Source organism: Phoenix dactylifera, chromosome 5 (genome assembly GCF_009389715.1).
Source record: "Phoenix dactylifera cultivar Barhee BC4 chromosome 5, palm_55x_up_171113_PBpolish2nd_filt_p, whole genome shotgun sequence".
NCBI classification, from domain to species: Eukaryota; Viridiplantae; Streptophyta; class Magnoliopsida; order Arecales; family Arecaceae; genus Phoenix; species Phoenix dactylifera.
The window spans coordinates 2,634,639-2,662,094 of record NC_052396.1 but is presented as its reverse complement, the minus strand read 5'-3'; the positions used below and the strand labels follow the sequence as shown (position 1 = coordinate 2,662,094).

The window sequence follows — 27,456 nt, the reverse complement described above, 5'->3', positions numbered from 1 at the left end:
TATATGCATGTATGTATATATGTATATATATGTATTCTATTATGTATAGAATATACATAATAGAATCCCAAAGTCGCCCCAAACCCTGATCTCGAGTCGGCACCCTTGCCGGCCTACTGGTCTTTCGGGAATCGAGGGAGAACCCGTTCGAATTTGATAATAAACCAAAGGAGCTCAACCGGTTAGAGGGGATAGCGGCCTTAAGGATGACGACTCTGGGGTTGACTCAGTCGTCTTCCTCGGCTGCTGCGGCCCCTTCATGGCTGACAACAATCAGATCTTTGTGGCCACCAATCAAGGGCGAAGATCGGTCGTTGGGCCATCTCATCGGAGCTCGAATCCAGCTCACCACTATCTCCCAAGTCTCCACCCCGTCTCAACCACCATGGGAGTAGGAGACTTCGTTTAATCTTGCACGTCCCTCTCCACCCCCGGCACCGGAAACTTGCAGGCTACTTCGGTGTTCCCAATTTGCTGACAGTCGTGGCAGAAATTAAGTACATTCTTATAAACAAAGGGCTGCCACAGAACCTTGGACTTGCCCTTCATCTGGACTCCGAGCAGCAACAACATGGTGACATCGATGGCCAACTTGACCCTTGCAAATCCCAACATCCTTTGCTGCTTTGTGATGCCGTCAACGTCCAGCAGCCAACTGGTCACCGTGGCAATTCGCAGGATGGTCTCACTCGCCCAGAGAGCTTCAGCATCCGAATCTAGACCACCGTTGTCTTCACCGTATCCGGCCTCGGGCGAAGTCGAAAGCCCATGGCTCCATAGCTAGTAGCTGCTCCACCACCACCCAAGGACCACCAGTGAGCATGATGTCCCAGTCAACCTCCGTCTTGAAGTGGAGGGCTAAGTGATCCTCGACAAGTGGCATAACCTCTACCTCGTGCTTAGTTTTCCCCAAAAACAGCACGTCTTGGGCCACCCATTTCGTCGGAACCCGATAACTAAAACTCCGAACGACCACCGCCTGATTTTTCCATGGGTTCCTCAAAGCTTCGATCGGCTCCTCCGACACTTTGAGAACCACCGTGAAATGTCGCTGGAGGTTCTCCACCTCCTCTTTTGAGATCCGGTGCATAGCCCAACCCTCCGGTTTTGCCTGGCCTCTCTTCTCCTCGTCCCGTGCCAGCGGTCCCCGACTCCCACTAGCGGCTGAGTTACCCTCCGCCTTGCTCACTCTGTCAACCATCGTCAGTCATGCATGTATTTCGATGCAACCGCCCACTGAACCAACTAGTCGTTATCTATCATATCTATGGCACAAACTACAGGTTGCTATTTGTGACTACTAATTTCCTCAACAAGAATTTTCACCATCACTTGGATGGCTGGTTAGTTCATAACACAGAACCTTGTCAACAAAACAATTTTCCCAGCATCAATGTTATTTTATGATAACTGACCTAAGTTCGCCTTGATAGCCTATGGCAATTAGAATATTTTTCTCATTGATTGCATATAACAAATACTTTTTTGATAGGTCATGGCAACCAAGGTTCTAAGTCCAGCAGGATGGACAACGTCCTGGCCATCTCATCGCGTTCTTATGAGAAAACAGGATCAAGACGGGTCAAAATTTGGAAACCCATCTATGCGGAAAAAAAAAGAAAAAAAATATTTATTAAATAAATAATTTATTTATTAAATATATCAAAATTTCAGTTCCAAATCTAAGTATTTTATTAAATAAACAGTTTAATTCCATCTACGATGAATCAAGTTATTAAACGGTTACGCATTGCCGCCTCACTCAACCCACCGCGCAAAACTCGCCCCGTACGGTTTATATACTCCCTTCGTCCCTCGCTGTCATTTGGATTCCTCAACGCGACCTGGACGAGACCCAATCCCGATGGCGGCATCGAGCAAGAGATGGATTCCCCTCGAAGCTAATCCCGATGTCATGAACCAGGTTCTCCTCTCTCCTCCTCCACCATCTCCTGTCATCGATTCCAACCTTTCCTTGATTCGGATTCCATTGATAAGGGTTTGGAAGATGATGAGAGCTATCAAAATTTCTGGGTGGAATTTTATCGTTTATGCGCATGGAACTCTTTTTTACTTACTGATGCAGTTCATCTGGGGACTCGGTGTTCCCGAGGAGGAGGTGGAGTTTAACGATGTCTACGGTTTGGACGATGAGCTCTTGGAGATGGTTCCGAAGCCCGTCGTCGCGGTGTTGTTTCTTTTCCCCTATTCTACCCAGGTAATTCCGTTCCTTTTCAACTATGTTTGTTTGATTTTTTTTGTTTTTTTGGCCATCTGGATTTATCCCTGTCATATTTTTGAAAAATATTTCTTACCGTTGTTTCGGCCTCTTGATTCAGGGTGAAGCTGAGAGGGAAGCTGATGAAGAACAAGTTTCGACTGAGAAGAAGGTAATTTGCATTAGTTTTCCCTATCTAATTGTATTAGCTTAGAGTTAAACATGTTTGTTCCGTTGAAAAGTCCTGGAAAATCCGTAAAAATTAATGGAAGTATTGGAAAATCGTTTTACATGTCATTCAATCTAATATATAGTAATAATGGTTGAGAAACGTTCTTTAGTAACATAAAATCCGAGAAAGAGTCGTGAATATATGAAAACTTAAAAAGTGTTTATAAATAGTATGAGCAGAAAGCTGGCGGCTAGATATCAAGGCAGCATTAAAAAAAAAAAAATCAATAGATGCAAAACATAACCCCAATATGCCATAGTTAAGAGGGGCAAAAGAACCTACAGTGCTTGGGTCCTGCACCCTCCACTACGGCCTGCATTTACAATGTATGGGCTCAGCACAAAGTCCATGCAAGCCATAAGAAAATGACTATAAATCATAAACAATGAAAATGACAGCGGAGAAAACGAGCCACTACTGTATATGATCTGTTTACTGTTTGGGGGAGGGGGCTGAGGTTGAGAGAAATGGACTATTATTTTATTTTATTATATATGATTTTAATGCCTGATTTAAATGAAGGTGGCAAGTTCAATATGGAACTGATGTTTTTGAATGTTCGCATGGGTATGCATCCTTATTGCTTAGTGAAAGGAACAACATTGTTGATAGACTGAAGCTGAGTCCTTACTCTGTTGAGGTCTAAATGATTCATAAAAGTGCTGCTAAGAGAATTAGTATCAGTTTACCACCACAAAGTGTTAGCGGACATTAGAGAGTGTTAATGTAAATGGATGCATTGAAATATATTTGTTTTTTATGTTATAGCTCCATATTAGGTTATCCATTAAATTAGTGCAACATTCAAACCAAATTACCAGCAGCATTTGGCTGGCTGATCGTTATTAAGTTAAAGTTCATATAAATGTCAATATGAAATTTTGGCTGTTCTCCTTTACTGTATCACTACTGGTGCTCTATTATATGTGAGTTTTCAAAACACCTGTAAGCACTTGATCTTTTAACATGTAGTTGTCAAATGCTTCTTGAATCATTCTATTTGGCTTTCCTTCTCTTTGACAATTCTTTTACCATTTCGTAATACCTAGTGAGAATCTTCAAGCTACCTTGCATATTTTTCTAGAAAATTTCAAGCTCTTAAGGCATTTTTTTCGGGAAGGCTTGAGTTTTTTTAACTCTTTGGTGTTTTCGTTGGACAATTAAATTCCCTCCTTGACTAATCATCCCCCTTCTCTCATTCGCTTCTTGGTTGGATTCATGCTCCTGCTTTAATCTGGCTTAGTAGTACTTTTGAGTATATTTTTTGGTACAGCATATCTTGGCTAGTTGTTTGTTTAATTCATTGCTTACACTACCTGCTACCATTTGCTTCTTATTTTGAAAATGTGTGTGCTCATTCTTGACAATGGACCTTTTGCAGTTAATTGTGTTTCATATGTCTAGATTGGAAGTAAGAACATAAGCAGATAAGAGTGCTTCATTGAGGATGCAAAATTTTTTTTGGGAAATATGCTAATGTTTGTATAAAATATTGAAAATAATACAAGGAATGCTTATCAAGATTCAACATGATTTATAACATGATTCATTTATTTTAGAACTGAGATTGATTTTGATCAAATAGGGGTGAAACCTAAAGTTACTTCATTTGAGATCTGCATTTCATATTAGCAAATGACCTATAGCTATGGGTTTGTTAATTGCTAGCCGATTTTGTGTTGGCACATTATAGTGGCATAGCTGGCACATTAACATCTATTATTAGATGACTTTGTTGTTTCTTTAGGACTGTTTTACTTACCTGAGCTCATCTAGACTCTGGGAAAGAATTCATATCAGTTTTAATGACTGAAAACCTCAAAATTGAGTTGCAAACTTGTCTACTTATGAAACAGATATTTATTTGTCACATGAGCCAGAAAGGATAAATGTGGAACTAAGTTCAATCCTTGGTACACAGTCTTGAGCAAGGTTTACATTCCATGCTTTTGCCAGCCTCAAGATGGCATTGTATGGTATAATATGGTACTGTGTGGTGCTGATTACATGCCCAGTCATGTCGCAAGGCACATAGCAAAATAAATGACCAAGCTGGTCGATAGCAGTCTGGCCGGCACATACCTCTGAATGATGTGCATACATGTCCTGTCTGGTATTTACAATACTCTGTGGAATGGTACGCTGTGATACTAAATCGATGATCTTAAGGAGTTGAGCTGCATGAGTTCAACATCATATTGTTAGCTTGAAACACTTCCTGTCTTTTATCATAGTATGTTTGATTTTTCTTATGTTCTAGGAAATTTTCCATTACATGGATCTGGAAAGGTGTCCTTAATGTTTGTTGGTCATAACAGGTGAGTAATACATTAAAAATGATTGTGTTCTTTATCTTGGTTGTGTTAAATAGAAATATAGGGTACAATAGATTTAATCTCAATAGTGTTTAAAATAGGTCCGATGAATGAATATGCAGTTAGGTTTTGAAACTTAATGGATAACTTAAGGAAAACTTAGTAAGTTCATCTTGGGGAAAAAAAGAATAGTGGTTAATGCAATAATGGGTAGCAATTGTCTTCAGAGTTTGTTTTCCGTTTTTGTGTTTCTTTTTTTTTTTGTTTTTTTTTTTGGGGGGGGAGGGGGGGGGGGGGGGGGGGGGGGTAATTGTCTGATGTTGGGAGAGAAATGTGAAGAAATTATGTGGAAGCTAAATGAGGATTGAGGAAGCTCATAATGATGAATGATATGGCCCTTTGTAGGGAGGAATGGTGAATTAGGCTTATAAAGACAACCTCTGACAGAAGGACAATATTTGCTTGTACCAATATTGCATTGAGTTCTTTTGATCTAACTTTTTCTGTTGCTTCAGTTGCAGGAACCAAATAAAGAAGTGTATTTTCTGAATCAAACAGTTGGTAATGCTTGTGGAACCATTGGTATTCTTCATGCTATAGGGAATGCGACATCTGAAATTAAACTAGGTAAGTCCAGGCTATGCATCGAGTTTGTGTGGCCCTTGGACATTGGTTTCTTGTACTTGCGCAGATAATGCTACATACGTTTCTCAAGTGAAGGGTCCTTTTTGACTGTTACTGAATTTAACAGATTTCAGTAGTAGTTGGATCTGATAGCCGGAACAGTTAGCTGCAATTCATTGATTGTTAATCTTCATGGCTAATTTTTTATAAACTGCATTGTCTCTTTGTTATTTTTTCTTTTTCTAGTTGAGGGCTCATATTTTGATAGGTTCTACAAGTCAACGGCTAACATGGATCCATATGAGGTTTTTGTCAACCTTTGCTTCAAATTCATTTAGCTACAGACTTCCACATTGTGTATTTCTGTTTCTTTGTTCATTAACTTTTGTGTCTGTTACATTATGCTTGTGTTCTTCAGCGTGCTTCTTTCCTTGAAAAAGACACAGAAATGGAGGATGCCCATTCTGTAGCAGCTACTGCTGGGGATACAGAGGTGATACTTCACTATTTTGATTTTAACGTGCATTGAGTAGCATACTGTCAGTTTGTCTCTATTATGATATTTTATACTAAGGATTGAGCTCATATTCTGCAATTAATATATGTCAATCAAACTTTTGGCAGCTTGTGTTCAAGTTTTTACAACTCATAGTACTATTAATAGGATAACAGCTTCAGTCTGTTGTAGTTGTATCTTTATATTACCAGCATTTGGTTAACCTTCAAGTTTGCAAGATAGGCATATATTGACTCCCCTTTTCTATGGATTAAAACAATCTCAGAGGAAATTATGTGCCAACATCCTCTTTTGTCCGTCCTATGCAGATATATGATAGTTTATGATCTTGATGATTTAAATGAGAAAACATTTAAAAAGGTCTCTTTTAGAGTAAACCGAAAAATGAGGTGCTGATAGATGAAGATAACTTATATGTACTGGGCGGTATCTAAATTGGGCTGTGATGGGAGTACGTTGTTTTCTCAATATGAGCTGGATTGTATTTGATCGACCCTGACATGAAGTACTTGGAATCAACTTTTAATGTGAAGACTTAAAAGCCAAACCAAGTTCATTGCATATTTGCCCTCTTGACCTCATTGGGTTGGGTCAGGTCAGGATTGGGTTTAACCTGTCCTGAGTTGCTAGCCTTGTAAGGAGCATATAGTTAGTAATTCTGTTTGGAGTAAACTGTGAATCATACCTTGTATTTGACTCCTGATTTTTTTCCCAGGCTTCTTCAAATGTAGATGAACATTATATTTGCTTCACATGTGTTGATGGTAAGGATGACAATTTCTTCATAGATCTTTGCTAAGTTATTTTTGTTTTCCACTTACCTTTGAAATGGATCATTTTTTGTTGTCAAAATTAAGCAATCATATTATTGTTTCTATGCCATATTATAGGAGAGCTTTATGAGCTTGATGGGATGAAGTCCGAGCCAATATCTCACGGTCCTTCATCACCTAGTTGCTTGTTGCAGGTACTCTGTGTTTTTTTGATAATCCTTTTTCTTATTGTTTGTGCTCTTCTATTCTTTGCTGACTAATTAGCCAAAACAGATATATAGTCTTATAGATAAACTATGAAATCATGATTTTGCAAGGGAAGCCATTTGTTTTCAGGGGATGGGAATAAGTGGGCAACAAATAACTAATATGATAGGAAAGTACTTTTATGAGAGGTCTTCTGAAAATAATAATTATTTTATACATCTATTCATGATGTCATCAGCCACTTCTTTTATCATTGTTGTTGTTGTTGTTGCTGCTTCTGCAACTACTGCTGCTGCTGCTACCACTACTACTATTATTTTAAATGCAATGTCCTAGCTTCTGGTTGATATTGCTTTTATTTTAAGCTATGCATCACAGTACTATCCGGTTGTGTAGATACTTCAATCTTGTCCAAGCAAACTGATTTATCTTTTGGTGGAGGTCCATACTGTATTCTTTAGGAAATTATGCCAGCATTTGATCATCCCCTGCAATTCTCCAAATTATTATGGTTAACTTTATGAATTCTTGTCCTTTCATTTCAATTGATGGCCTATGATCATCTGTCGACACCTGTTTCTTCTCAAATCCTTCCCCAAGTTCTATTTGTACTGATTCTGTCTCTTCTTGAGAATTTGCTGCACACAAGGTCTATGTATCACCTGGCTGTGGCATGCTGTTTACTGGCATATTACTTCCCTTGCTATGTCCAACTGTGTCATTCTGTGCCAATGCTGGATGCATGCTGGCACAGCAGCATGCCAAGTACCAGCACACAGATGGCATAAAGCCACTGCTGTATATCAATAAGGCAGTAGAATGGTACATATTGTTCCATGCCATGCCGACTAGCATATGTCCATTTTTCCAAGCCAATAGTTATTCTTCACTCTATCCTTAGCTTTGTTACCCGAACCAGTGGTTTACTTTAAATATCTGAAGCCAATACCAAGAAATAGGTATTGTCATGACATTTGGGTATGGATGTGAGGGAAGAGTTTTATAAAAATTCAAAGAATCTGACATTTTGACACATATCTGCACCTGGAAGCTCTTCCCAAGTCTATGTAACATAGATTCTTAGTGTGGTTCCTTGAATTGACTCATTTCAATCCTATCATCCTTAGTTTTCCAATCCATCTCATCATTCTCTTCCATGCTTTTATTCTCCATGGCTTCACATTATTGCTCTATACTTTTATTCACTCAACATTTTATTTTCTGTAAACAGACATTTACCATTCTAGAAACGTTCTTCCATATCATCCACATGTTTTTATGTAGGAATTTCTTTGTCAATATTGTGTAGTGAATTAAAATTTAAAAAAGGTCACCCTTGTGTATGCCTTTGCCATGAAATTGGAGCCTCATTGCACTAAATATGTGTGTATGCATGTGTTTATTTATTAGTACAATCGCAGTGCTAGACAACCCTGAATAGGGTCAGAACTTCCAGAATTTTCTGCTTTTAGGTGGCCTGCCAACTAGGACATCATCTTCAACCCCCGTTGAGTAGTTGGGTGCTATTCCTGTTTCTTCAGGGTTCTTTGTGAATTGCTTTGCCCATGGATAAAGATCAATGGTTAAATAGGATACACTAAGTTAACAATAGATTAATCAGAGTAATGCTTTATTGGAATTTCCTGAGGATGTTGGTTTCAACAGTGTGGATCATAATATAAATTTGATTTGTGAATAAAACGCAACCAACTGTTTATCTATTGCTTCATAAGCCCTAACAATGGGAATATTCCGTAATGGACTGGGTGGCAGAGAATCATCATCTCGAGGCCCTATTTCTGCACCTTAACAATGGGAAAGTGTGGAATGTTGACAACCATGAAAACGGAAAATGTTGCTTTTAATTTGATGAATGGAATGCTCATGATATGATGCATAGCTTGGTGGGACAAAAGTTTAAAGGTTTTTAATATTAAAGAATTCATATCAAGAGACAAGAGCATGCTGAAAATTTTAGCTTTCTTTTAGAACATAACACAGTTCAATTCTAATGTGGTCCGTTAAAAAAAGATTGCTTTTTTGTTGCTTTTGGCATTCTAAGTGCCATGGGATTAGCGGATACATTCTTTTCCACCTGCATGATTGGTTTTATACATTCTTGTGTAGGCATATCTCCTGTCGGTCATTTTGTTTGTATTTTATGTAATGCCCTTGCGAATTATCTTTTGACAGGATGCTGCGAAGGTCATAAAAGCCGTGATCCAGAAAAATCCTGACTCGATGAACTTCAATGTCATGGCACTCTCAAAGAAACAAAGTAATTAACCCTGAAACCAGTCAGCCATCCAGTTCATCTTTCCATATGAAGTCCACATTTGGCGTTATACTATCCTAAGTCTCAACAGGGCCCTCTCATTAACTTAAAAATCCTTGCAATAGTCCATGACATGATTGCAAATGATTTTTAGGATTGTGATGATAGAAATCTTTACCAAACGGTGGTGGACTCCTTAAGTTTGCAGGGAAGCAGTCACTGCTGCTGTTTTGGTTAACGTGCCGTGCCAGTACATGTGCTAGTACTCTCAAATATTTGTGCTTAAAAGATTTTTATCTCCATGTCATGGTAGCGTGCAGGCAGAAACACTAGACAAGCCTTGCATTGTAGTTGCACTTCCATGTTTTGCTGATTGTTGGCAGCTAGCCTTCCAGCCGTTGTGTTTTGGTCTATTCCTTGATGTTTTAAGAGTACAATTAATCTCATCCTCCTGATTTGAAAAAGAATGTTACGTGGAGAGCTTGATTCATCTGTTTGGGCTTTCCATATTGCTGGAACGTTGCACAAAGATATGAACTCGACGGAAAAGAGGTATGTTTGGTGGCCTGGTGGGCATTGGTGGAAATAGTGATCATCTATGGATTGTCTGCTAGCATGTAAAAGATCCACGTAAACGCAAGAATCTCGTAGGTGACTTCGGTGAACCATTTGCATTGTTTGGCTCCTTAAAAGTCCTTGCAGCATCTGTAGTCACAACTTCAGATTGGTTTCTGACAAACGGCTGTCAGATTGGTCATAAGTCTGAAGTTGCTGTTTGCAGGCCCCTTCACTTGCATTAATGACGTCTTCCTTTGAAGCCTAAGGTGGCTTTGTTGCCTCTTGAGTCTTGAGCCTCGGCAGCTCAAAATGTTGCATCTACGCTATTGTCTGCAATTGATTGGTTGGATTCGAAAAGTGGATAGATACGGTGATGGTCATTCTCTCATCCGTGAGACTCGTAGACTGGCTCAGGAGCTGAGTAATTTTTAGGTTCTACATGTTTTTTAAGAGGCGAATAGTGCAGCAGACTGGGTTGTCTTATTTGTTGCTGGGCACTCCGGAGAGATTACATGGACATCTATAGGAGATATTCCTCCTACCTTATACTCTTTACTTTCTTTTGATATGGCTGGATGTACTCGAGTTAGAGCTATATGAAATGCTGGTTTTACCAAAAAAAAAGAGCGGCGATTTCTGGAATCGCACTTCTCTTTCTCTCTCAGGCTGCGGGAGCTACACCTCAGCCTCGAGAAATGTGTCACCTCGCTTCAATACCTGAATTTTACGGCGTTAGAGTCCACGTTGTATGAACAACCCAAATGCTCGAGCACAGTAATACCACATTACGAATGGCAATTTATGGAATCTGTTGTTTGCTTAAGCTAGCATGCTATATCTCCTATACGAGGCGAGTTCTGGAGGCCCATTACGTCATCCTGAAGGGAGACTCAGTGAAAATGGTAGAGTAGGTTTTATAAGGGAGGCTGGAGGTCTTCGACCATCCGTTTCTAGAGGACATCAAACGATTTTGCAGGAGTGTGCTGTTTTTTAGGTTCCCCGTGTGTTTCGGAAGACAAACAGAGCTGCTAATTGAGTTGTCTACTTCTCATCATTCTGAAGAAATCTTTTAGACTCGTTGCGTACCTATTTCTCCACCGCTGTGAAGTATTTTGGCTTTTGACTTTGTAGGCAATGCTCATGCGAGATTAGCGTGAGCGGTCGGTTTATCAAAAAAAAAATAAATAAATAAAAAAGACAAAAAGATGTATTGTTTAGAACTTCGGATCCACCATGCAGAAAAATATTTGGAGATTTTACAAACTCTTTCATCTACTTATATTGTACTCTAGGATTGAAGAAGAAGCGTCATTTGGGCGGAACACACACGTGTGATACCACCATTAATTGCGAAGTACTTTTTAACAAAGGCTGCTTCTAGGTTTTTAACTCGTTAGTTTATAAAACTGCAGTCAAGGTTCCGATGCCATGTTGTTTGCTATTCCCGCTGCATGCATCCGAACATTGCAAGTGGGCGCGACACCTCATCTTGAAGTGACGACGTGTCTATTCCTCGACGCAAGATGACAACTAGCTGCTCTTTTTTTTTTTTTTTTTTTTTTTTTTTTTTTTTTTTTTTTTTTTTTTTTTTTTTTTTTTTTTTTTTTTTTTTTTTTTTTTTTTTTTTTGGTAAAAGCGGCAATTTATATAGCTCTAACTTGAGTACATCCTGCCATATCACGAGAAAGCAAAGAGTACAAAGAAGAAGGAATATCTCCTATAGATGTCCATAGAAAATCTCCGGAATGCCGGGCGACGAAGGAGGCAACCCAGTCTGCTGCTCTGTTCGCCTCCCGAAACACATGTGCTGCCTGCAGACCACCCATCTCCTGAACCAACCTACGAGAGTCTCTAATGAGAGGATGGCCATCACCATACCTGTCCACGCCTCGAATCCAGTCAATCACCACCGCAGAATCCCCCTCGAGATACACCCTCTCAGCTCCGAGGGACCTCCTCGCATATAACAACCCCTCCCATGCAGCCCGAAGCTCTGCTCCTACAACAGTAATCCCCGGCGTGCGCCGACCCCCGGCTGCTACCAGCCTACCAGAAGAGTCTCTGATCACGAATCCAACTAGCTGCTCTTTCCCCATTCTCTTTTTCCCCTTCACCCTTTTGCCGAACCCCTTTTCCCCGTCTCCAGTGCAATAATCCAAGAAACGGATCCCAGCCCCGCCCTACTTTCCCCCATTCCGAGTAAAATAATGTAAGCAACGACTGCAACATAAAAATCAAATCTCTATCCCATAACATACTGCATTTACAGTCCCACAGTAAGATCGCACAAACAGTAACCGCAATCTATTCATTCAACAATCTCGGCAGTAGGAGAGCAAACTAAAGCAACTAAGACAACACTCTCTACCAGGAAAAACAGCTGCAAATAAAAGATGACCAAGAAGACGCAGGATAAAACATGGAAATACTACTAGAATATAGATGAAGAATAAGACAGACGGTCCCAAGAAGCCATTTATCTAGGAGGATTGGGCCTGCTCGGTGCGGCGCTGAGCGTGGTCCTTGATGTCGCGGGCCTTGGAAGCGAGCTGCGCCCGTGCTTGTTCCAGCTGCTCGGACCCCGGTAGGCGCTTGCCGGTGAGGTACTTGTACAACCAGGACAGCACCGAGATCGCCGCCACCCCTAACCCGCCGGAGGTGACGAAGCCGGTCACCAGGAGGAACACGGTGACGACCGCCGGCACCAGCACCGGGCTGAAGATGACCAGCAGCGGTGTCACCACCGTCACCCCGATCACCGTCCCCGCCATCATCAGCCCCGACAGCAGCAGCAGCGATCCACCAATAGTCGCCGCCGTCACCCCCTTCACCACCCTGTGCGACGTCGGCTGGTGTTCCTTCTGCTGTTGCTCCGCCATCTGCTCGACCTTCTTCTTCTTGACCTACCCCTTAGTAGTGCTATGCTGCTAGCTCCTCTCTCTCTCTCTCTCTCTCCACTCTTTATCACCTGAGGAAAGGATGGGGACGCGGAGTGAGGTGTTGGGCTCTTAAAGAGAAGAGAGAGGGTAGGGTGGGACGCGTGGAGAGGCACGGGCCGAGGGGTGTCCCAAGCCGGGCGGTTTGCATGAGGCTAAAGTGGGCGGGGAGGTGACACGCGCGGGCTTCGTTTGGCAGCTATCGGCGTTGTTGGGGAGAAACTCGAGAGGTTTCCTTTGGATTCAGGGGGCGGGGGTGAAACTCCAACGAGTCGACTCACTGAGCGATGGGCTATGGATTCAGGTTTAGTCCAATGCCGAAAAGAGTCGACTCACTGAGCTCGTCCACAGCTGTCCATCTCCGAGATGGATAACGTGGCAGAACTGTACGGTCATAGATAAGCACGCCATGGTCTTCCCAATCAAAAGTATGTGAAAATATCTTTTTCTCAAAAAAAAAAAGTTGAAATTTTTAGCTATTATATTTACAATTATAAGCAATCAATTGATCAAACCAACAGGCTCCTTGATGATATATTATTACATGCATAAACATAATTAAATAAGTATATCATGATCAAATAATAATTATATAATGACTATAATAATATTATTATTATAAATTTAATTGATATAAGAACTATATATTATTATATTACATTATTATAATAATATATTTAGTGCATCAAAATTATATAATATTAAACTTTAGTAATTAGAGGGTGGTGATGGATTCTTTTGATGTTAATTTTTAATTACAATAAATATTGTACGATTTGTTTCTTTTTATGATTCACATGCAGCAGGTATCGAAATAGTTGTTTAAATATAGAGTTCATCATAGACCAATTTTGGAGGAAAAATATCAAATTTTAAATAGATTTAGTCAGAAGTTCAACTAAGAATGAATATAATTTAGATTTGAGATCCGGCCCATGATCAAGATCAACTCCATTTAAACGCCGGTGGTTTAATTATTATTATTTGCAACCACAACCTATTTATTTGCTAGTAAATAAATTTTGCATCAATATTTTTTAAAAATTTAAATTTATGTAAATACATTCTTAAAATTTATATTTATTTCTGTATCTAAAAAAAATTATTTTTTAATAAATATCCCTAATATAACAATTCTTTAAACATCTTTCATAAAAACCATATATATTTTAATTAAACATAAAACAAAATTTTGAAATTATCTCTTTTTTTTTTGTCTCCATCGCGTTTATCTTATAAAGGTTGCTTTTTGCACATCTACCTCTTAAAAATATTTTAGTCATTTTAATTTAAAATCGTTAATTTTTAAATGATGTCAAAGGACATCGGTATATATAAAAAATAAAAATAAAAAAATAAAATAGTAAAATAAATATTTTATAAGGATATAAATATAAATATTAATTTGGAGAGAATATTTATGCATAATTTGATATTTAAGTTGATATTCGTGCAAAAAAAACCCCAATAAGTATCCCCACCTGGAGCCTCTCCCGGTGGAACGCTAAAGCCCGCGTACTCGGCCGCTTTCATCAGCAAGAAGAAAGACATCCCGAAGGCGAAACAGAAGAAGGGGGGAAAGGAGCAAAGAAATAGCCCGCCCCCACCAGGTCCGATCCCAATTCCCTCTCTCCGCCCCTTTATTAGTTTATGGGTGCCATTTCCTCTTCCATCTAAACTAGTATACGGGAAAAAAAAAAAGGAGGAGGAGAGCGCTCGAGGGGAGAGCGATGGACATCGAGCGCAAGCACGCGGAGCTCATCGATCTCTTCGTGAAGCAGGCCGCCGTCCTGGACGGCCCCGCCCTCGCCGGCCTCGTCCTCGAGGCCTCCTCCCATCCCTCCCTCTTCGCCTTCTCCGAGATCCTCTCCGTCCCCAACCTCGCCAAGGTCCAAAACCCTCTCCTCCTAATCGTTTGTGTTTCTTGTTTCATTTCTTCCGATTTACGATCGCGTTTGCTTTCTTTTGATGCGGTTCTGCTGTTGGTTATTTATATTCAAGAAGAGAGGGGTGTCTCGGTTTGGGTACTTGTTTGTATCGCTAATCTTGTTCGGGATGCAGCTTGAGGGGACCCTGTATTCGTCATCTCTGGACGTGCTTCGATTGTTTGCATACGGCACGTGGAGCGATTACAAATGTAAGAATTCAGTTATTTGTTTCTTTTGTTTTCCATCTGTCAGATGTGAGTGTTGCATTGCTTGTCTAGGGTTCACGGGACTGTTCTTTAGGGTTTGATTTGTTTCAAAAAAATAGTTGTTCGTTATTTATCAACACCCATGTTGTTGTAGACGGATATGCTTGCTTCAGAATATCTTGTATTCTAGTTCTTGAAAATTTATACCCTGATGGCGTTTCATGAATTTTTTTTTAAAAAAAAAATTGAAAGAAATTAATTCCTTCACCATGTTTATCGAAAATAAGGTTTGTCATGCATAGCTGATAACTGGTGGTCGAATGACTAGCCAGCGGAAACTGCAATGAGATATATTTTAGTGATGGTTTCATCCATCTACTTTCTTGTCGACTCTTTCCTATTGGATTTCATTGGTTATGGGTGGAGACTAGGAGATCGTGACTTAGGATTGAAATTCGATTGGATATGGATCGAAAACTAGTATATCCATATCAATATTTTTTTTGTTTGACAAATACGGACACGGATATGGATATTAGTTGGATGCAAAAATTCATATCTATATTTATTTTAAAAGGACGTGGATACAGATTAGATATTGGAAGTATGAATATAAATACGAATATAAGTCGAATAATCAACCTTTATGACCACAAAAGCAAAAATATTACTAAGTAGATGGTCAATTAAGTTAATAACATATTAATGTGGCCATATATCTTATTTAAAAGTTCATAAGTTTTGTATAAAATTAAATAAGATTATAAATAGAATTGAATATTTGGATACAGATTGGGTAGTTGTCTGTCTGTATCTATATCTATCCATTTTTCTTAGATGGATACGGATATAGATATTAGTCAGTGGTTAAATTTTCATCCATATGTGGATAGATTCGGATACAAAAATGAATCTGGATGGATATTATCCGGTTCACTTGCACCCCTATTGTGACTGCATGTGCTTACCTACACAGCTGTGTCTTGTTTGGAGAAGATAGACAAGGATAGGATGGCTAATCTTGGTGCTAAGATAATGAAAGTGACTTTTCTCTAGGCTTTTAAAATCGATTTTCTTTAGGTCATAAACATAAATGCCATAATATTATGAATATTGAAAACCATAAAAATCCCACAAGGGTGCAAAATTTGGTTGGGTCATAGCATTTATAAGCCAATAAGCTATGTATTTTAATAAATTTTACATGCTAGCTAGCAGGTGATATCGTATAAGTCATCAGAAAAAGGCAATGGTTTGTTTATTTCCTATACGTAGTTTTCTCGTGGGCTATTTCTTGGAATTTTGTTCTGAAATCACTTAGATTTAGAATTGTTTCCTTGCACATGGTTCATCCTCCTTATTGGATGCAAAGCCATGAGTTACTGCTCTGAGAAAGCAAATTTGTTTAGCTAATCTTTTAATAGAAGCAATGGTAGTATGATAATTGGAGAATCCTAGCTTTCAATGTAGAAAGTTTATGAAGTTTCAGACTTGAGGTGTTTCAGTTAACTTTTCAAAGGAGTTCACAAGTCTTTCTTGAGTTGATCTGCTAGTTTGCTGGACCACTTCAGCTTCCTTGTTTGGATGATTTATTCATGTTAATCATTTAATGGAATGTTCCCCCTGTTAGGATTTAGATTTTCTTCCTTTTTTTTGCATTCTAATATTTCACATTATTGGTTAATAAAAGAGAAGTGTCCTTTCTTTGTTGTTGTGCTATCTTGGTAACATCCATCTAAGAGCTTTATAATATCACCTATGGATATTTTACTGTTTTACTTAGAGCTATATCTCTCTTTTTTTTTTTCAGTTTATAAGTTTTTGACAGGCTATCTAGCTCTTGTTTGTTGATGATCATTGATATTAATGTATGGTATGCAGTAGAATTCTTCTACACAAAAGTTGTTAAATTGTATGATGATGATAATGTGATGATGAATGTTGTAAGTGATGATGGTCATACACTTAATACTATCAGCAGAAGAGGATGCCAATCTTTCTAATATCTAGTAGAATATTCTTGAAATTTTGCTTAGAAACTTGCTCCAATTATAGGTAATGCTGGCTCTCTTCCAGCACTATCTTTTGATCAAGTCCGAAAGCTGAAGCAACTTAGTGTGCTGACTCTGGCTGAGACGAACAAGGTATTTATGTCCGTCTAGTCATTTTGTATATTGCATTTTGCCAGTTTTGAAGTGCCTTTCTTCTTAGATTCTTATATGCCTTGAAGCCTTCAGACTCTAAATATGGAACTGCATGTAGCACCAATGTTGCAAAATTATGTAATAGGCATATTTGTTGTTAGCACCTCATTCATTAGGTTTATGTTGTTGGTGGGTCTTTTCCCTTATGTTTAACTGTCACGTGATCAATTAGTATTATTTTTTAAAGAATTCCAAATTACATCTCTGTTTATCAGCAACATACAGATCTGGAAACAGCCTATAACAATTTGTTGATGCTAGTCAGTCAGAATTAGATAAAATTGCTATGTTTTGGATTTGCGAAATGTTAGTCTGTGTACTTCAATATTAGTATGCAAGCTTTATAGGAGTTGAAAACAACGTTGGTTTTATTTTGCTGTATGTACTCTGAAAATTGGAGTATAAAACACATCTGGTATCTATTCTGAGAAATTAAAATCACATCTAAGGCAAATGACTTAGATTTTCCATGTTCAGTGCAATATTTTAGTTAGTTCTCTTCTAAGAATGATCATTTCTTCCATTGCTTTAAGAAAGATTATTTGGAGAAAAATGTTTAGCAGAACCCTAGGTTAGAAGGGATAAATCCTATAGATTAAAGGATTTTAAGGTGGATAGGAGGGACTTGGTGGTGAATCATAACTTGCTACTTGAGAAAACAGTATCACATCTTTCCGCTGTCACTCTTCTTGGTTTTTGATGTGTATCTCAAGATCTGAATTTTTGATGATAATCATATTATACACTTCTTGAAATTCAAGAAGAGCGATACTGGGATAATAATATGAACTTCTGTGGGCCAACCAGCCTTAGCTCAGCTGGTTTGCACCCTCTCCACTTGGGAGAGGCCCAGGATCTGATCCTTGGTGGTGTTGTCCTATTTTATTTCTCCAAAAAAAAGAAATAAAGTCTTTTAAGGATTTCAGTAGTTTATTAGATTATTTTTCGAGCAAGATAGCTGACTATAAATTCAAATATTGAAAACTAGCACTGAGGATTTCTTTGACAAGTAAACAGAAACACCATGTGGTCATGCTTGTATGTTCTATTCTGTAACAGCAACAATGAACAATATATGTCTAATAGAAACGTTTTCATGCAGATTAATGTGTTGAGATAAATAACAAAGTGGCATTTTTTTAATTCAAAAGATTTGGCTTGTTGACTTGCGCCATATGGCAACCTTAGAATATATATGGTGCCTTTCTTGTTGCATTGATAATAGAGCAGCCATGTAGTTGTTTCTATATGCTAGCGCTTATCTACCTTTTCTCTAACATCTTGTAAGATCTTCATTAAGGTAAGTATAAGCACTGAAAGTGAAAAGATCCAAGAGAGAAGTAATGACTGCTTTATGAAAAGACTACTTGTTATGAAGACAGTTGATGCTGCTGCTTGCAGATAGTCAAGCTTATATTTAGGTTTTTAATGTAGATGTCATGTATACCCGTCTTGATAGCAGACCTGTAAGAGTTTGTGCTCTTACCATGTCATCCTTAATCACCTCTGCATAGCACAGCTGAGTTTGTCTGCATAATTAGCATGGTGGTCAAGGACATAGTGAATGTCTTTCTAATTTTTACTAGTGATATGAAGACAAACTATGGAACCCAAAAGATCTATGGTGATTTCAAAATGTATGAAAGTGTAGCATGCAAAATAGGAGCAAAATTTCATTGCAAGGTTTGTAGCATTATATAAACAATTTAAGCTCTATTTGTAGCTTGGCATGCATTTATAAATTTCACTGTAATTAAAAGTTATTTAATGACAAAAGATAAGAGCTCTTTCTATGGTTAGCGTGAATTTTTAAAGTTTGATTTCATATTACTTATATCAATTTCCACTAGTCATGCCAATGCATGAGTTAAGGTTGTAGCACTAGGAGCTAAAATTTCATTGCAAGGTTGTAGCTTAAGAAAATAGTTTGAGTTTTTTTGTAGTTTGGTTTGCATAAATTTCACTGTAATGGACAATTATTTAGTAACAAAAGATAAGAGAGTTGTTTTTGGGGCTGGCATGTGTTCTAAACTTTAATTTCATATAAGCTATATTTGTTTCTATTATTCATGCTTCTTATTAGTTTGACTTCTACCCACATTGTATTACTTGAGATATCAAATTTTGAAACTTCATAGATTTGGCGACCACAAATGCGATACATCTTGAATAAATGATGTACCAAACACCTTCTCAGTGTTAGTCTTTGGGCTAATTGCTGAACCGATTCCTATGGGAACTCTTAACATGAACTGCATTGCTTTTGCTTATAGCCGTTAACGATGGTGATTGTCAGGTATTGCCTTATGATCAGCTTATGCAAGAACTAGATGTTTCCAATGTAAGGGAACTTGAAGACTTTCTCATCAATGAGTGCATGCATGCGGTAAGTGTTCTGTCAAGTTGGTTTTTCTTCTTTTCTATTTGTGAGCCCTCAATTTCTCCTATCCATACCACAGACATGTTTCCTGTAAGAAGCAGGCACAGAGTGATCGGTTTTGTAATATAGGATCTAAAGTAATGGAGAGATAAATGAAGTCATATGATAGAGTTAGAAATGGTTGGATGAAGTGAAGAGGTTACATTGAGGTATTATGAGATTGATGCATTCCTTGGTAAGGAAAACCTTATAAAAGCAACAGTACAGCTTGCAATGTTGTATAGCTCAAAATATTAGACAAAAAGAGGTTCCCAGAAAGAAAGCTAAATGTAGCATGAATAAAAATGCTGAGATGGATGCCTGGTAAAAGTAGAAAGGCTAAAATGAGAAATGAGTATATTAGGGGAGTTGTAGGAGTTGCATCAACAAAGGACAAATTGGTGGAGAATCAATGGAGAAGGTAGATATGCACAAAAAAGATTTGACGAGCTCTTGCTGCGGGGCGCAGGGGGTGTTGTACTTTATCTTCTGTTGGAGATGTAGGAACAAGAGGGGAAAACTTGAGGTTACAGGGATGGAAGTTGTGATGTAGGATGTGGAAAGGCTTGCAATAACATTGTAGGTAGCTCTAGTTTTGAATTCCAGGTGAATTTTGGGACTAGGCTTGATAGTTATGGTTATGGATAAATATGAGCTGCGCCTCTTTATAGTCTAACAGAGATTCATATTTTCTTCTAAAAGAAAATGTTAATTGCATATGCAAATACCTTATCATTGGGAAAATTTTGGTCTTGGTGGAATAGTACTCTTCAATGTAAAGTCATGTGCTGGCATCTGACTCAGTGGGCACCAGTTATGATTGCATGGTTCAGAATTATGATTTCCCTGTATGGATTTTCTTCTGGTTCACAAAATAATTTGTATTTTTTGTTTTTTGCACTCTTATTGTATACATGTTATTTTGCAGAAATACATGACTGAAGTAAGTGGCTTTTGGTTATGTTTTTGTGGTTCTCGCAGGGTATTGTTAGAGGAAAACTGGATCAGTTGAGCAGGTGCTTTGAGGTATGAATGACTTTGCTGAGGACTTGTTCATTGATCTCTTCTTTTCTTTCCTTAATGAACAAATCTCTTGTTAGTATACATCCTTTGTTTTGACTTGTGGTGCAGGTCCAGTTTGCTGCTGGGAGGGATCTTAGACCTGAACAACTGAACAGCATGATACAAACATTAGCACACTGGTAACTTTCCTGTTTTTGGACATTGTACTATACATCATGTTTCCTGTGGCCTCTGTTTGTTATCCTGTTTCGTTAGTAATATCTTTCCCATGGCTGTCTTGTCAGCTAATCAAGATGGGTCTTTAAGTATCAGTTCTTTGTTACATGCTAAGTGGGGAACTTTTGTTGACATGGTTTGGCAACGAGATGGAAGAAAATGTTTATAATGTGGCACTAAATCAGGGAATTCATTGCATGTGCTTTTATTTAAAATGGTCTTAACTGGAAAACCATATATTTTCGTAAGTAATGAATTTAACCTATAATTCCCACATATTAGACTTGAATTCAATAATTTGTTTGTAGTAAACAAGAAATCAAACTGCCTACAAGAGTTCTATATTCCTTGTTGCATGACGTTATTGTAGAAAACTTGGGTGTCTGTCTGGCTGCCTGTTGATAATGTGCCAATTGTATTGCTTCCAACTTTTGCATTGATCGCTATTCTGTTAGCAACAAATCCTACTTGTATTACAAAGGAAATAGCAACAGTGGTAGGATTATTAGAGATGATTGATCTGATATTCCTGCAGAATGATGAAGAAAGTGCTAAAGGGGTGACTCAATCAAAAGGGTTTAGTAATAGAAAAATTCAGAATAATTGTAAAATAATAGCATCAGATCCCAATGTATGGGACTCAGGAGAATTAGTTGGGACCATGTATTGAAATCAAATATAACGAACATATTGCATGTTCATCCAACAAATAACATGCATTACTTTCACCAAATATTTATTTTTGCTGGGAATCTTATACACCAAATGTATTTAGTCATGTCATTGATTATTTGAGAAGCATATATTCTTTATTTTTTGGATTTTATGAAATACAGCATAATCTTGCTTGTATACATATTAAAGGTGTCCGGAAATCCCACATTTTTTAACCTGATTTATTCATTTCAAGATAAGTAATATCGAGACTTTATTTTTTTTATTTTTTTAACATGTATCCCTCATTTGAAGATTTCATATGATATAAAACTCTGATATAATCAGCTAATGCATCTTTCTTTCTTTGTATAAACTTATCCACAAATCTAGAAAAAGGTTTTATATTTCCACATTCAATTTCGAACCTGGTGAAGGAAATATATTTGAACAAGTTCATCTTAGATTTTACAGAAATGTAAAGTTGTAAAATTAAATGAAGGCAGTTTGACTTGATGATAGGAAGCTAGGGTAACAGGATCAAATTTAATGGAAGAATTAAATTATACAATTCCTATGTTGTAATGATTGGTGCATACTCTGGGTCCCACATGCTGCATCTGCATCAGGTGCACGCACCAATCACATACAGGGCACACTGCATGCAGGCACAGAGGATCCAGTCTTGATTAAAACAAAAACTTTTGTGAAGATCTTGCGAGTCATCGAGTCATCTCTAGTGGGTTTCAAATTGGATAGTCATTGGAGGCCATCTGCACTGTTCTTCCCTTGGATTTTTTTTTTTTTTTTTGGTATGGTCCCTAGGATTGATCTCTAAAGCTTCATAATTGGTCATTGCCTTTAATATGGCTTCAGACCTTGAATATAGGAAGAAAATTCTCAGATTCCATCATCAGTTTGGCATAATAGAATAGTTGGCACTCAAATCCATGTGTCCTATCATGAGTATTCAATTGCCTGATTTGGATCAAGATGGATCAATGAAAGTTGTCTAGAAAAAAAATGCTTACATGAGAAAATAGCAGTGTCGACAAGGTTGATTCCCCAAAGTCATGGTGTTTTAATGTTGCCTTGTTCCTTTAGTGAATGAAAAGGCTATTGGTTGCTGCTCTGAGATTAAGCATAATCTTTTTCAAGCTGCTTTAGTCAGTCTTCATTAGAAAATTGAGATTGGGTTGATGTCCAAGCATAAATTCTTTGTAAACCCTTTAGTAATTTTGAATATTTCAAGGTTGTGGAAAAGAAGATATGTGGGTAGAAAACCATTAACGAAGTTTACGATGTCTTGTGTTAACCTTCGTGAGTTTTACATACATAACGAGGAAAATACAGCACGGTTGGAAGATGTAAACACCACATTAAAGGAAAGAGAAAAAACAATCTTGACATCGTTACAACTCAATTCTTTAAAGGCAAATGAAGTGTTTTGAAGTATCACATGCCACAACAACGGTGATTTCAATCTGGCATGGCATGGTATCATAATGTACCTTAGCAGTTACATGCCCAATCACTTATCATATCTCATTACAAAATGCATGGTCCATGCTGATTGGCACAGATTGACATGCGTGATGCAATGTGCAAACCTCCCTGTATTGCATTCATGCAGTTTAAACCAATACATATTGGCTCAATGTATGGGCAAGAATCATTGATAAGTTAGATGATGACAGGATCAGAGCCACCTACCATTGGATGCTGCTCTTTAATTGATGAAAAATTCTTCTCTCATAATATGGAATGACATTATGCACTTGATGCAGTGTTGAAAGTGATAATGGGGCACATCAACAAATCCAAAATATAGAAGAGGAAAATGATATAGGGCTAGAAACAAGATTTTCTATACCGGCTCATGCCACCTCATACCATGCTTATCATATCGACATGATAAGGTTGCAGTACAAGGGCTCAATATGGTTCTATATTGATGCATGTTACAGCTGCTGCTGGAGCATTAACCATGTGTTGGTATGGGGTGTACCATACCAACCTGACTTGTACTGATAAGCCACAGGTACAGGATCAAGTGCTGAAACTGGAAACGTTGGTTAGAAGTTTGGCTTATCTTGAATCTGTAGCTGAATTTGAGCTAGGATTCTATAGTTAACAGATAATTATTATGGTTTTCTAAAGCTTATAATGGAGAATTTTAGTAGATTTTTACAGAAAATAATTAGAGTCAATTGCAGCCTAGCTTTCGAGTGTTGTAACATGATGTCCATGAGTTTATTTTAACAGTATACTCAATGTTTTTCGGACAGGTTGACTTCAGTTCAAGTGTTATTAGAATTTCATTAGCTATGGAATATGGATGGGACTGTCATTTTATCTTCGGAGACTTTAGTAGGCTAGGTATTTTCATCAAAAGTTCATCTTCAGATATAACTACAATTTAGATATTTGATGCTTACAAGTGAGTTCCAAGTCCATTTTAAAATATTTATATAATTCAGGTGTTTGTTCGGTCAAACTTTTGCATTCTCCCATGGGTTAAGGATGCATTCTTTATTTTTGGTTTATTTATGATGAAGACACTTGTTCCATGATTTCTTATCAAGGTCAGCTATTGTGAACCCTATATAATTTATTTTCTTTTTTCCTTCCCAGAATATAAAAATTGATTACTCACTCAGAAAGTGCTTAATGTAACCCCCAGTTCTGGTATTGGTGAGGATCCCTTAGCTTGATTGTGTTCATTGAGGCCTTGCGTATAACTTCTTCAAATCACTATCTGTTGAAAATTGATGTCCTTAGCATTTCTTCTTAGAAAGAGAAAATAGATGTCCTTTATTGTGTTCAACTCTCCATCTGTTGAAATTCTAATTCTATGCTGCATGACTTAAAATTATCCACTAAGCTAATTAACCTGGTACATCCACTTGCAGCTGGTTCAGTCTGAACAGCTATAACACCTCCTTTCTCAAACGAAATGACATTCAGCTAATCAGCTTACTAGGCGTTTGCTTTCAAGCCCTACCAATGTAGAAGCAAATGAAATGTCTATCTTATTTTATTTTGTGGAGTATTTTCACAACATGCTACTGCTCTATCCTTATAGTCTTCTCTCATTTGCATGCGGTGGTTCTGATTCCACAGGAAAGAACAAATGCAGGTCACCTCCGCACCCCCCCCCCTCCCCCACCTCTCTCTCTCTCTCTCTCTCACACACACACACACACGCACACATGGACGCACGCACGCGTGCACATTTTGTAAATCAGTATTTCTCTTGGTTTCATTTCTGTACAGAAGCAGAACTTGCCTTGCATTTTTTTTGTTGCTATTTCATGATCTGGTATTTATTATGATTTTTTGCTTCCGTCTGTGGATGCATACCCTTCAGGTTGGACACTTCAGATAGTTTACTTCATTTGATTCAAGATAAAATCAAGTGGGCTGACACAATGAGTGAGGCAACCAAGAAACACCGCAAGGAAATTGAAGACAGGGTGGAAGAAGTGAAAAAATCACTGAAGGTGAGTTTGATGATTTGAATACAAGTATATTAAGCTGTTAACAGATATAATACATACTGCTTACCCAAGTGTATAAAGTCCGACTCCACATAGAACTGTGTATGCTCTTCTATCATTATTTCACTTTTTTTTATGTCATCTATAAAATCATATGACTGCACATAAAAGCATGTAGTAACTAAACTGCTTATCAAAGATGGGCAATATTGGTCGATGTGTCTTACTTGGTGGCAGAAGCTAAACACTTTAAGCAGGCAGACATGGACTTACGAAGCAACGAGGAGATGTTCTTTGAACATGGAGGAATGATGGACTATGAAGAGGATCGTGTCCGCCCCAAAAGGTAATGTGAATCTAATAAATGTATTGCAGCCTGTGCATCATTTTGACTTCTGACATGTTTTATGCAAATGCCTGTGTTCATAAGCAACATGTACATCAGCAAACTCAGCCACCTGTAATTATTCCAATCTATGGCTGGACCATTCGTGCATCTGTGATCATCAATACTGATCTCTACTCCAGAATTGTTGTATCTTGTCATATCACATGAATGCTAGCAACAAAGTCTGATAGGACACTAGCATCCTTTGAACATGAGACGATTGAACTCCCTCTTTCAATTTGAGTTTGCTTTCCATGCACCATCAGTTGCATTACTGGTGCGGCTGCATCTCTGTATGCATGATCTCAGCCCATAATCAGTGAACCTTCTTTATTCATTATCTGTTCTATCTCGCTGTCCGGGCATTGGATCAGAAATCAGTCCCACATGCTTACATGTGGAACATGAGTATATTCCTTCCCACTGTCAATGTTTTACTTTGTTTTAATTGTTCATGATTTTTTCATATATTTACACATGCTGGTATTTTTTTGCTCCTCTCGATCAAATCAGCAAGCACCTGCGCTCACCTAAGTTAGGAAGAATATGGGGTCTGATATTTCTTCTTTCTGCTCAACATATCTTAGCCATCCAGAATTTTATATCACCACCATCATATGTGCTTGTTAACCTGCTAAACATTATTCTGCCATCTAGCATCTAGTGGCGTCTTATTGCATTGATTCCCCCCACCCCCCTTATTTCCATTGCAGGAGGCGGGCGCCAATGCCATAGGCATAGAGGGAGGGAGAAATTTGCGGTTGGCCTGTTTCAAGTGGGTCCCAGGATTAACTTTTTTCCCGCGAACAGTCTTTTTCGGGTTCAAAGATGTTCTACAATCAATCAGCAGCCTGCTCTCTCTCTATCTCTCTCTCTCTCTCTCGAATATTGGTTTTCAACCATTTGCATTCCTTTCGTGCATTATTTAAAGGAGGAGATTGTTTGTACAATAGATACAAAATAGATATTTGATTATTTCTCTATCGGGGGACATCTCACTCATGCATCTTATTGGGAATCATATTAGAGAGGTATACAAAGTTTGTCCGAGCACTTCTCCAGTCAACCGTCAACAAGGGAAGGGTATCGAGCTCGTCTGTTTTTGACTGCGGGGTCTTTGCTAGGGGCTTGTGCCAATGACCATATGCAGTCTGTCTGTATTGGCCCCACCTGGCCCTGGCAACCATCCGATTTTGAACCTGGGACTTTGACCAGGGGCCCCTGCCGGAGAATGCTGAATAGAATATTATACTGCATGGGGCCTCCTATCGTGTTTAGAAGCAGCGCCTCGTCTTCATGGCAGACTGAAGCTTCCACGCAGGGGGCGGTGTTGGATCAGCTTCCCAAGTGTCTCGTGGTGTTGGAAAGTGGTAGGGCTTAGGAATCTGATGCACCCACCCACACGAATGAGATGAGAAAGACTTTGACGTCTTGGACTTATATTTGACCAAAGCCAATCAATATATTTGACGTCTTGGATTTTGAATGCTAGTTCGGAAAGTCAAAAAGGAGATCTAAAGATCTGATGATAAATCTAGAGTCAGATTCCAATCCAACCCTCACGTTGATTTCTGCCTACCGATCCTCTGCCTCGCTCGTTTTCCTGAAGCCATCTTCTTCAGTACTGCCTGCTGGGGTTGTGACATCACTATCCGTTCATGGGCGACTTATCATAATTATGTTATTTGTGTGGCCTGTGGCAGCTGCTTGGGAGATCTTGATGAATGAATTGCATTCCCATGGATCTTTGGTCTTGAGGGATTGGGTAGATTGGTAGGTCGGTCCCGAGCCTGATTTAGATTTATGGACATGCGGATGGGTGTTTGTTGCTAAACTAATGGTGTGGCTTGGAAAGCATATCTTCTGTGGTTGGATGGATTAGCTATTGGAGTGTGACCGACGTAATAATATTTCATTCTATATTGACAGAACCAGCCATGAGATCTGCAAATGAAAGGTGCTCCGTGATATTTTATTTGGTGAGGGTGACGATGTGATGAAGTAGCTAACCATGAATAAGATCATGTGCTTCAAGGATATTTAATTTGCATTTGCTGCGCAGTGAAGGGGCCACATGTCATCCTCTTAGAGTTATTAATTGAGAAAAGTTATTCAGATGGTGAGGCAGCAGCGGATTAATCCCGCTGTTGGTTTCCACTTGGGTCTTGATATGGTCCAAGATAAACTCATGCTAAATGCCTCCTTTAGCTGTTTTGATCAGAGAATTCGACCGGACGTGGGAACCACATACTGGTCCCTTGAA

The 27,456-nt window shown here is 38.5% G+C and overlaps 3 protein-coding genes across 9 annotated transcripts; 2 read left to right on the top strand and 1 right to left on the bottom strand.

Annotated features, from left to right (window-relative positions):
- Positions 1 to 1,706: 1,706 nt before the first annotated feature.
- On the top strand, positions 1,707 to 9,651 carry LOC103704666 (ubiquitin carboxyl-terminal hydrolase 3-like). 2 transcript variants are annotated; one of them, XM_008788056.4, is made up of 9 exons: positions 1,707 to 1,924; positions 2,087 to 2,218; positions 2,340 to 2,390; positions 5,287 to 5,392; positions 5,636 to 5,694; positions 5,808 to 5,882; positions 6,622 to 6,670; positions 6,797 to 6,873; positions 9,080 to 9,651. In XM_008788056.4, exons 1-9 carry the CDS (start codon positions 1,865 to 1,867, stop codon positions 9,170 to 9,172), a joined length of 702 nt encoding a protein of 233 aa, XP_008786278.2. In that variant the 5' UTR covers positions 1,707 to 1,864; the 3' UTR covers positions 9,173 to 9,651. The 2 variants fall into 2 exon arrangements, with proteins under 2 accessions (XP_008786278.2, XP_008786277.2); XM_008788055.4 differs by having other exon boundaries at positions 1,714 to 1,924; positions 5,281 to 5,392.
- A 2,289-nt stretch (positions 9,652 to 11,940) lies between these two features.
- LOC103704664 (oleosin 16 kDa-like) lies at positions 11,941 to 12,714 on the bottom strand. The gene has a single exon (XM_017842166.2). The coding sequence runs from the start codon at positions 12,596 to 12,598 to the stop codon at positions 12,200 to 12,202; it is 399 nt and encodes a 132-aa protein (XP_017697655.2). The 5' UTR covers positions 12,599 to 12,714; the 3' UTR covers positions 11,941 to 12,199.
- A 1,422-nt stretch (positions 12,715 to 14,136) lies between these two features.
- LOC103704665 (COP9 signalosome complex subunit 7-like) lies at positions 14,137 to 26,229 on the top strand. Of its 6 annotated transcripts, none has more exons than XM_008788051.3 (10): positions 14,137 to 14,265; positions 14,357 to 14,544; positions 14,717 to 14,792; positions 16,845 to 16,933; positions 19,290 to 19,379; positions 20,394 to 20,438; positions 20,544 to 20,614; positions 24,676 to 24,808; positions 25,063 to 25,151; positions 25,907 to 26,229. In XM_008788051.3, the coding sequence occupies exons 2-10, from the start codon at positions 14,386 to 14,388 to the stop codon at positions 25,926 to 25,928; spliced, it is 774 nt and encodes a 257-aa protein (XP_008786273.1). In that variant the 5' UTR covers positions 14,137 to 14,265; positions 14,357 to 14,385; the 3' UTR covers positions 25,929 to 26,229. The 6 variants fall into 6 exon arrangements, with proteins under 6 accessions (XP_008786273.1, XP_008786274.1, XP_008786275.1 ...); XM_008788052.3 differs by having other exon boundaries at positions 25,043 to 25,151; XM_039126496.1 differs by having other exon boundaries at positions 14,142 to 14,265; positions 14,361 to 14,544.
- Positions 26,230 to 27,456: the final 1,227 nt, after the last annotated feature.